This window comes from Bombyx mori, chromosome 2 (assembly GCF_030269925.1).
Source record: "Bombyx mori chromosome 2, ASM3026992v2".
Classification (NCBI taxonomy): domain Eukaryota; kingdom Metazoa; phylum Arthropoda; class Insecta; order Lepidoptera; family Bombycidae; genus Bombyx; species Bombyx mori.
Genome location: NC_085108.1, coordinates 7,028,758 through 7,039,931, shown reverse-complemented (window position 1 = coordinate 7,039,931; position 11,174 = coordinate 7,028,758). Strand labels below are relative to the sequence as shown.

The 11,174-nt window shown below is 42.3% G+C and overlaps 1 protein-coding gene across 1 annotated transcript; it reads right to left on the bottom strand.

Moving 5' to 3' along the window:
• Positions 1–450: 450 nt before the first annotated feature.
• Positions 451–10,001, bottom strand: LOC101741323 (actin-like protein 6A). Its single transcript, XM_004933272.4, has 8 exons — positions 9,661–10,001; positions 7,912–8,063; positions 7,087–7,313; positions 6,116–6,233; positions 4,664–4,795; positions 3,599–3,749; positions 2,147–2,347; positions 451–879 (listed from the first exon to the last, which is right to left on the bottom strand). Exons 1-8 carry the CDS (start codon positions 9,860–9,862, stop codon positions 776–778), a joined length of 1,287 nt encoding a protein of 428 aa, XP_004933329.1. The 5' UTR covers positions 9,863–10,001; the 3' UTR covers positions 451–775.
• Positions 10,002–11,174: the final 1,173 nt, after the last annotated feature.

The window sequence follows — 11,174 nt, the reverse complement described above, 5'->3', positions numbered from 1 at the left end:
AGAAAAGCCTTTATCATTGAAAACTTATTAGTTTAACAAAAAAAAATCTTTAGTGTCTTTTGTTTTTATTGCTTAGATGGCTGCACGAGCTCACGGCCCACCTGGTGTTTACTGGAGCCCATAGACATTTACAACGTAAATACGCCACCCATCTTGATATATAAGTTCTAAGGTCTCAGTATAGTCACAAGGGCTGCCCCGTCCTTGCAACTCATGTATCAAAACGGGTGGTGGAATTTACATTCTAGATGTCAATGGCCTCCAGTGACCGTTTACCGACTCCAGCCAAGCTCGTCTACCCGTCTGGGCGATGATGAAAAATAATGTTAAAAAATTCCTTATTGTTAATAGCCAAGTGTTGTCAACAACACCGGTATACGCTCGCTGTAAGGAAACTCGTCGGCTTAAAGGACCATCGTCCGCGCCGTTAAAAAATAAAACTACTATTCATAAAATTAATTTTGCATTTTATTTTAATAATGACGAGGACATTATAAGTCAGTTCGATTCACATATAGTTCGTTGATTAACATTTTTTTTTATAATCCCCCTTAAAGACACACTATATCTACACGTTGTCCGGTTTGACTTGTGGGAACCGCCCCCTTGCACCCGAGACTTCGGCCTCGCCTCTCCAACTGAGCGGCGACCTGCTGTGTTGTCCACGGACCGCGCCAACCAGGGGCGACTCAAAATCGGCATTGACCAATTTACCGGATACAAAATTCATGCACTGTTCTCACTAGAAGGGCTTATACGTTTAACTTAGTCTAGATTAAGGGCATTTCCTTTCGAGGTGCCCCTTTCCGCCCTCGTCGTACTCCTGCGATGAGATCCACATCTGCTGGAACGAGCCTATGGACGCCAGTATGGACCCGCCTGCAACACAACGTCAGATTCTCACTCGCCTGCATCTGACGCTTACTACAACTTCCGAGTCATCAAATATTTTTATTGTTGTCTGTAGGCATCAACATGTGAATGTCTTCTCCCTACTGGTGGTAGGACCTCTTGTGAGTCCGCGCGGGTAGGTCCCATCACCGCGCCTTTTTTTGGCGTGAAGCAGTAATGCGTTTCGGTTTGAAGGGTGGGGCAGCCGTTGTAACTATACTTGAGACCTTAGAACTTACATCTCAAGGTGGGTGGCGCATTTACGTTGTAGATGTCTATGGCCTCCAGTAACCACTTAACACCAGGTGGGCTGTGAGCTCGTCCACCCATCTAAGCAATAAATAAAAAAAACTCGAGACTAGAGGCAAGTGTCTCAAGCCCATAGACACTTGCAACGTAAATACCGCTAACCACCTTGAAACATGAGTTAAAGCCTTAGTTTTACAGTACAACGACTGACCTTGGCTGGGCTGATCTGAAACGCATTCCTGCTTTGCGACAGAAATAGGCAGGATGGTGGATCTTACCCGTGCGGGCTCTATACATATTAATGACACTATGTTATTAGTGAAGTATAAGGGCCTTATCATACTAGCGGATTGCGAGCATTCTCAAAGCGGAGCGGGCGCGCAATGAACACGCCGCGCATGCGCAACGAATTCGCGAAGGAGATCGTCACGAGTAACAGCGTAGACGCCATTTTGTATTGTCTCGCAGACGACATTTTGTAACGTCTCGTAGACGCCATTTTGTATTGTCTCGTAGACGCCATTTTGTATTGTCTCGTATAAACGCCAGCCCGTCCGCACCGCCTCACTTCAGTCCGTGTGTCTTCATGTCATAAGTCAGTTTTTATCAGATGCAACAACTCATCAAATGTAGATCTTGATATTCGCAGGTAGGAGCGAAATTGTTTTGGATTATTTTTTACTCGTGCGCAAAAAAAAATTACACCAAATAATCGCTCTCTTCCATTCGATTCAATTGATAATAGATCCTTCCAAATTCGTCGATGCTTTTGTTTCCGTGGAATTTTTGGCGGGAAGACTTGACCTAAAGGTCTCAGTTACCAGGTCATAAAATGCCTTTAGAAAAAAAAAAATGTTCTCGTCTCCGGCGTCTTCGAAGTAACAAAGCCAATAGCAGTGTTTCCTCGTCGAAAACAATTTTGTTACTCAGTGTATTGTAAGTCGTCAACACGCTACAAATACGCGGCGTGCTTCGCTAGTATGATAAGGCCCTAAGTGCGACGTACCTATCCAGGCGGCGAACCGTCGCTCGGCGAGCGAGGCGGCCGCGTGGCTCTTGAGGCGGTGCGAGGAGGGCGCGCGCGCGGCGAGGTCGCGGGCCACGCGCTCCGCCCAGCCCGTCACGCACGCGCCCCCGCCCCCGCACACCACCCCCGCCCACAGCGCCGGCCGCGCGTCTGCGTCGCACGCCGCCGCCGCCGCGCACGCTACACGCACGCATATCCAACGTTAACTCCCCCAGGAAGACAAACGTACGTGGGAGCTTTTTGGTGAGCCAAATGTTTGGGGAGGGGGGTGTAAGAAGGCGCGGAGACATAGCTTGGACATGTTGGGGAGGGGTTGTACGGGAATGATGCCGAGCACCACTGATCTGACGCACGTTAGCGCGGCCGGCTAAACAAAATGTATGGGAACTTTTTGGTGAGCTAAATGTTCTGGGGAGGGTTGCGCGGATGGAGCAGGATCGGACTGTGACGCGGGTATACTGGAGGAGGGGCCCAAGTGTCGCTGGTCTGACGCTGTGGAAGGAATCTACGGGAGCTTTAAATGCCGGACTGGCAAGCTATTGCGTCAGGACTAGCGGGCCATTAACTAACCAAGGTCAAGGTCCACTTCTACATCACAGCATCAGCGCATTAGTATTAACGAACTGCGACTTAAAAGGGCGGGGCAATTATCACAGTACAATCAACAGATTCTGTTCGGAAATTAGTTATTAGTTGTGATTAGCGAAACGTCAGTTATCTCGTATCGACTATGACGATCTCGACTTTATGACGCGTCACTGTACAAAAATACTGCGTTCTCATTTCTCATATATAGGACTAGCGACCCGCCCTCGCTTCGCTTCGGAAACATTAAAAAACACATAAAAAAATAAAAAAAATAAGAAAAAAAAGTAGCCTATGTTCATCAAGGACAATGTCGGCTTCTAATGGAAAAAGAATTTTTCAAATCGGTCCAGTAGTTTCGGAGCCTATTCGAAACAAACAAACAAACAAATCTTTCCTCTTTATAATATTATTAGTATTAGTATTAGTATAGATATTTAAAAAAGAAGACTATGACGTCACTGTACAAATGTTGTCATTTGTCGTTACATTTATAAATGTTTTTTTTTTTTGTTGCTTAGATGAGTGGATGATTTCACAGCCCACATGGTGTTAAGTGGTTACTGGAGCCCATAGACATCTACAACGTCAATACGCCAACCACCTTGAGATATGAGTTCTAAAATCTCAAGTATAGTTACAACGGCTGCCCCGCCCTTCAAACCGAAGGGCATTACTGCTTTACGGCAGAAATAGGCAGGGTGACGGTACCTAACCGTGCGGACTCACAAGAAGTCCTACCACCAGTAGATATTTTATATTTCAAAAACAAAATCCATGTAATCCATGGCTCTCGTCCAGTAGCAGTTTACAATTAGGGTATGGGACGCCCGGTGTATACGTTACCCAGGTGGGGGGCGGCCAGGGAGCTCTCGAACAGCGTCTCGGTTAGTTTGAACCGCTCCGGGCCGAAGTCCTGGTGGTAGCCGCCCGGGAACTCGTAGTGCACCCCGGGGACCGACGCGGCCGTGCGCTCGTCGTACGCGGACTCGGACACCTGACGGACAACGTTCGATCCCTAATCTTCGGATGGAAACTTCGCGAAAATACCTTCTAATCGATGACATCCACAACGTAAACGCGCCACCCACCTTGAGAATAAGTTCTAAGGTCCCAAGTATAGTTACAACGGCTGCTCCACCCTTTAAACCGAAACGCATTACTGCTTCACGGCAGAAATAGGCGGGGCGGTGGTACCTACCCGTGCGGACTCACAACAAGTCCTACCACCAGTAAGTACTAAACGCTCAACGCCTTTTTGTTATGCTGATAGCCTTGAGAGGCTACATCAGCTTCGCGCTAACGTGTAGGTGAGCTCGCGGGGCTCAAACCGGAGTGTTGCTAACACTAGCCCTAGCAAGAGCAGTGCTTCGCAGAATCTACCACCGGATCAGAAACGCGACCCACTGAGAAGATCCGGCGAGAAACTCAGTGGGTTGTGTCTGGGTTAATTCGCTCGTTGAGCTCTTCAGCGCAATCGACGGGTTCGACGAGGACAGTGACCGGATCGCTCAACACCCGTCAACAGCGTAGCGTATGGCGCTAAGAATTCCTGACAACTTAGAAGGGCTGATGGTCACAGAGAAGGGCCAAGGGCTTGGAGCCCAAAACCTTGAACGGATAAGACATCCCACACAATGAATCCCCACCCCCGACCCCCGACGATCGGGGACAAGAATAAGATCCTTCGACGAATCTATCAATGTTATCTTAATCTGATAGGATCTGAAGTGATAGTTGCAGTAAAGTACAAATTCTAACATATTCTTTGATACTTGAAATAGTGTCGGAGAGTTAGTCGGAACGTTTGCCGCTAGGGGCGCTGTTACGACTCCATACAAATTTAAGTTAACTTTTACGCTATCGAGAACGTTAAAGAACTCGCAGTGAGCACACCGTTTCGATCCTCACCTGGGCTATGCAGTGACAGAAGTCTTCGTACTGGCGCTTCAGCATGTACTGCTGCCAGGACTGCGTGAGGCCGGCCGGGAGAGACTTCAGCGTGTACCGGGCTCGCTCGCGCTCTCTTATCACTTCCTTGCTCTGAAATTCATCTGTGGGCTTAGTGCGAGTTTTTTAACGTCCTCGATAGCGTAGAAGTTAGGCCAATTTTGTATGCAGTTGGAACAGCGGCCCTGGCGGCAAACGTAGGCAAACGTTCCCACTCCATACACATATGAGCTAGCTTTTAGGTTATCGATAACGTTATAAAAATCGCACTAAGCACACTGACGTTACCTACAGTAGGCGCGCGAGTTCATGTCCATCCTGAGGAATGCGGTAGTTCTGTGACCTAGTTAATTATAATAAATCCCTGATTCGCCGGGTCCGGGTCAGCCCTAACAGCATCCTGAAGGCATTAACAGACCGTTATGACTGTCGGTCGGACTTGAACCATTGTACCATGGTTCACTTGCGGACTAAATAATAAGAATAATAATAATGGTTGGTTCGAAGTAACTAAAAGTTGAATGGAATATTTGAAATGTATTCAATTGATAATTACTTTTAATAAATGTATCTTTTTTATTTGATTGGTTTTGTGAATTTTAAGTATGTTTCAATGATACTATGTGCACATATGGACTCATTGTTGTCTGATATAAAAAAAAAAAATTGTAATGTCGATAACAACTACCGATTTAGTCTACAGCTGTCAGTTTGGTTTAATGTAACTAGGTCATTTTGCAAATTATAAAATAAATATCATAAGTAATTACTTATTTATTTCTAATAAAGAAAAAAATATCTAAAAAAAAAATAATCCAATTCAATTACAATCAGAAAAAACAACCGACAGATCAGTCCGAATCGGTGTAGGTTTTTTTCTACCTGAACTTGTTGGAAGCGGAGTAGTCATGGTTTATTCACCATGAAATAACACAATAGCGTTAGCGTAAATTTTCGGTATCGATAAGCACGCGTCACAACTGTCAAAGACAACACTAGACGTCAGACAAATGCGGGGAGGAGGGTGAAGGCGGGGCGAGCTGCCCCCCGCGCGTCGCCTCTGGCCCCGATGGACATGAACTCGCGCGCATACTGTACATACCCGATCCTGCGGACCGAATGGTAAACGCAGTCGCCCTAAACACGTCATTGTGGATCCTGCCGATCCATTAACGGTGCTTTCAGGTACCTCAAGCACCGGTAGTAATCCAAACTAATTTGGCAAGCAAGTCACAAAGAAAAGCGTTAATATAATTAGTTCACCGCTGATCTTCGAGTTGTATTTTATAAGGTCCTGTTTTTTTCTTTTTCAAAACTCCTTTAGCAATTTCTACAAAATATGTGAAAATAAGTCCAGCACTAAAAGGGTTAGCAACAAAACTACAGTACGGATTTCAGTGAAGCAGTACCTACCTGTATGCTGTAGATGGGCAGCATCTGTATGTGCGCCGCGTTCAGCATCAGCTTGGCCTGCGCCACCAGGTGGTCCCCGCCCAGCGCAGAGCGCGCCGCCGCACTCACCAGCGCGTACCTGCGGGCGCGCGGTCCAAGTTACGCTCACGCAACAACCAGACTCGCAGTCCGACTCGCGCAACAATCGGACGCACGGTCCGAGTCACGCTCACGCAACACCCGGACGCGCGGTCCGAGTGATGTATGATCCGCGGCAGAAATACGACGGACAAGCGTGCGAGCTCACAATGCCTAACACCAATTAATTGATACACAAAAAATTCTCGGATTCTAATTTTCTTTTCACGATAATTTCTTTTCAATTCTACCGTGGAAATAGCCAGCAAGACACGGAACAATATACATGCATAGCGTGACATAAAATTATGTTTAATTACTCTATTAGATGGATATTTGGAATCACAACTTGAAAATATATTATTGGATTGCAATCTAAATGGTATGTGCACTCAGCAAACCCGTATTAATGTACATAGCTTTGGCTATTGAAAACAAAATTACAAATAAAAATTAATAATTACAAATAAAAATAAAATTAGGAGTACCAGAAAAACAAAAAAAAAAGATATGGTATCCTTAAAAGTAGACAACAATACCAAACCAACACAATCAATATATTGATAACTAGCCATTGTTAAATAGTTTTAATTAATTGATTTTTTTTCAAATTAATCAAAACACCCAATAGAATGCATCCATGATCAACCTATAAATTGTTTGACCCTGGATGACATCACACAGAGAAAAGTTGCTTGGGGTCAAGTCTTGTGGAGTGCGAGACAATTTTCTGTTTCGTATTTTTAAATGTCTTTATCCCTGGCTGTTGTCCATGAGTGACAGTGACCACATACCAACAGGATGATCCTAGTTTCGTTTTCCTTTCAAGACAACAAATAAGCGAAAAAATTCACCCATCGATAACAGGCACGGCTGATGTCTGTGTGGCTCCAGCGTCTATGACCAGAGCTGTAGATTTTCCATTTGCAAAGGCCACTAGGACAGCATTCTTGACCAGGAAGAAAGCTGGTGCTTGATACTTCTCGAATATGAGTTCGGCTAGCTTCTCCCTCACTGGCCGGGTGGCCCAGACTGCCTCAGTGAAGAGTACTGGATGGTGCTCTGATGGGGAGCGGATTACCTGCACAATCAAAAACCCTCATAACAAAACGAAATTTTATGTATGTTTGGCACCGGTCATGGGCTAATGAACTTAGGTCTTAAGTAATTTTTTACACATGCTTTTATTCGCTTGGGATGTATGTCCTGTTGTATGTAAAAAAAAACTTTGAATGTTGTTTCGACCAACTTCAAAATATCTGATTAATTTAAAAATTAGTGGATGCATTAAGGACCGGTGACCTAGTATTAATTTTATTACTATATATTTAATTAGACAAATATGAATCTGAAAGACATTAGGATTTACTGAATATACCTTGTCAGAGCATGGCATTGCCCTACTAAAACGTTGCAACAAAAGAAAAACCTAGAACTTAATTGAAGCACCATATCCAAAGAAGACTTGTGTCTCGAGGTGAGTGATGGCATTAACAACGTAGGTGTCTATGGGCTCCAGTATTGCTTAGATGGGTGGACAAGCTCACAGCCCACCTGGTGTTAAGTCGTTACTGGAGAAATAGGCAGGGCGGTGGTATCTACCCGCGCGGACTCACAAGAGGTCCTACCATCAGTTTGTTATTAATGATTAGTTAGTGTTCAGTGAAACAAAAAATTACCTTAGAATAACAATAATCAAGCATCTTCTCAAACAGATCCCAGTTGTCGACTTGTCCGTCTTTCATGTACGTCTGCACTTCCATTCCCGGACGCGGAACGTGGAGCTCTGTGACGTCTATGTAGTGTCGCAGCTCACTGCCCGTTTTACTGCCTGTTAAGGAAATAATAACATGTTATCTTGGGAATATAGAGCAGTGATTTCCCCTTGCCTTCTGCATCAGACATTAGACAGTATCCTTATTCTTCGGTTTCCTCAATACTGAAGATCACCTCCTTGCAAAAAGAATTTATTATGGACCATTCCACACCATTTACCTCTATCTGCCGCTGAGTGTAGAGCATCATGAGCTGTGGTGTTGAGGGTAGTGCGGATCTGGTCAGTCCCATGTGTCGGGCCTCTACCTCGTGGTCTTGTCACCATTAGCTTCTCCAAGCTGCCGTGATTCTTTATTGCAATGTTGCCAAAGTATTCCAGAAGTCTACGTAGGCAGACGGCAGAAAGCCTCGTCTTAGACAGTATAAAGAGGATAAATCATGGCAGTATACAGAAGGTCCACCTCACAGCAAACTGATCTTCATCGAAAGACTTCCATATCGGTGGTTGCATTCCCCAGTAATGAGGGAACAACGATGATAAAGAAAAAAAGGGAATAATTTTGACAACTGTTGATATTGCTCAATTCCAATTGTAATTTGTAAACAGATTTATAGTCTTAATGTTAAACACTTATTGAATTTAAAAATAAACTAGACCTCCAGTTCTGAAAATTGTCAAAATAAATACAGCAAACATTTATCAATTTGGTCAACTATGTTCAAAGAATATGATCACTGATTAAAAAAGATTTCAGTCCCAACTGTAACAGTAATTTAATGTTTGTTGCATAGAAATATTAGTATGAGTTTTTTTTTATTGCTTAGATGGGTGGACGAGCTCACAGCCCACCTGGTGTTAAATTTTTACTGGAGCCCTTAGACATCTATAACGTAAATGCACCACCCACCTTGAGATATTAGTTCTACAGTCTCAAGTATAGTTACAACGGCTACCCCACCCTTCAAACCAAAACGCATTACTGCTTCACAGCAGAAATATTCAAAAGGCCTGCTATTGATTATTGAAGAAAATACTTTTTTGTGGAAGTCTCACAGAATGTAGAGATCGTCACTAACCAAGGACTGTACCAGCCTTGAAACGTACATCAGTAAAAGTTGCTGATACATTTTGTAAATAATAATAGTACTAAAAATCTCAAAAATAGGCAATCCATTCTTATATATTTTTTTAAGTTTAATTATTTCATTTTGAATTAATAATATTTAATATCAATCATAGCCAATAGTGTCATGCTTTTGTATTGAATTTTGGATACATTTTTACAGATGGAGCTCTAAGGTGGATAACTAGCTTATATGCTTTTTTCTACATATCATACATGTATAAAATTGGATTCAGTTTCTTTGGCACAATTAAGTTACCAATTCTAATAAAACGCATGTTTGAAACGCGGGAATATCACACAAATCATGATCTTTTATTATTAATTATACAATTGATGAATTTTGTAAATTTTAAACACCAATAAATGAATGTTAGTTGGATATTTTATATAATATCTTAACAATTGAAAAGTTTTTTTTTCAATTTGTCAAAAACAATGAGTTTTGTGAAATGTATTCTGTTTGCAACCTCAAAAACAAGCTATAAACAACTACACTTCGGTGATGAACTTAATTTCAATACTCACCGGTTTGCGTGATGTTGCCATCAGGAACCTTTTCTTCGGAATTTGGGATGTGTGTAGCTGGTCCGACGCCCACAACTGCTGGTATATCAGCTTTTGGGGTATCCTCTTGTGCATAACCAACTCGCAACGAATGATGACCAGGATCAAAGACTAGTGCACCTATCTCGTCTCCCCCGTACAGCATGCCGTTCGGGCCACTCATAATATATTCTTTTATAATGCTATTGTAAAAATTTTATTTTCATTTAATTAAAAATAATAAACATACTATGTATTATTATCTATGAAATAAACGACAATGCCCAGCGCGTTTGTTGTTTCTTTTGACAGTTGTTTTTTTTATATATTTTGTCGCCTGGTAACGAGACCTTTAAGGGAGCCTTATTTTTTTTTAATTTGTTGTATGAAACATGAAATTAAGCGAATGAGATGAAGTTGATTATTTTGAGCATTTAATCGATTGAGATGAAATTAAATGAAACGAGATGATGTGGGATGAAATAAAGTCTCAGTAATTTGGTGGTTTTTTATTGAAACTTTTCAATATTTTCTAAATATTTTCAAAAAGTCCTTTGGCAGTTGAGTTTAGTTTTCAGGCAGACCAAAAATAGAATAAATGTATGAGTCACCTTAATTTTAATTATGTAGTAAAGCGGATATGTAGGGGACTAATATTTGAGTTCCTGTTCAATTTAGGACGTAACAAATGTAGTAGTAGTGGGATATGTTTTTATAATAAATCTTCCATTAAGGTAAAAATTCAAGAATAAGTACGGCTGAACGATGAAAAACAGTTAATAAGCAACAGCCACATATAATAACTAATATGAAACAATAAATTGTTGTTGTTAATGGGTTTTTAAGAATCGCAACTCTTCCCAAATAGGAATTTTTAATTTTTTTTTAAATAGGTAAGTATAAAAGAAATATGTATTAGAATCATTGTATGTTAAATCAACTCACAAAAATTAAAGAACAAGTAGATCAACATCTCATGACTTCAATGGCTTCCACAGTGAAGAATGATTGTGAAATAAAAATGAAACCCGAAAGTATTATAATTTGCCTAATCACCGGAGGTAGAGCATCTTGTGAGCCCACACTTAAAAAAAAATTGTTAAATATAATTTCATAATCACTAGCAACTTCGGGAGATTAGAACTTTGACCTTCCATCCTCACATTAAGATTCTGTGATGAAGAAGAGTCTACGATCGTACTGCGTTAAGTACAGGCTATTTGTCCATAGACTATAGAACGTCAAGCAGAATTAGCTCCATTAGTTTTGCCCTACTTATTCGCGGATAGCGTAAGACGTCCAGCTACTCGCAGACGGGTAGGTGAGCTCACGGGCTAGCAAAAGCGGTGCTTCGCAGAATCTACGAGCAGATCGCAATCGCGACCCACTGCGAAGGTCCGGAGAGAGACTCAGTGGGCATTCATTCGCAGTAAAGTGACACTTTATGGAACAAGCATTAGCCCCATCAAGACACATGCGAAGATGGTCTTTAGTCA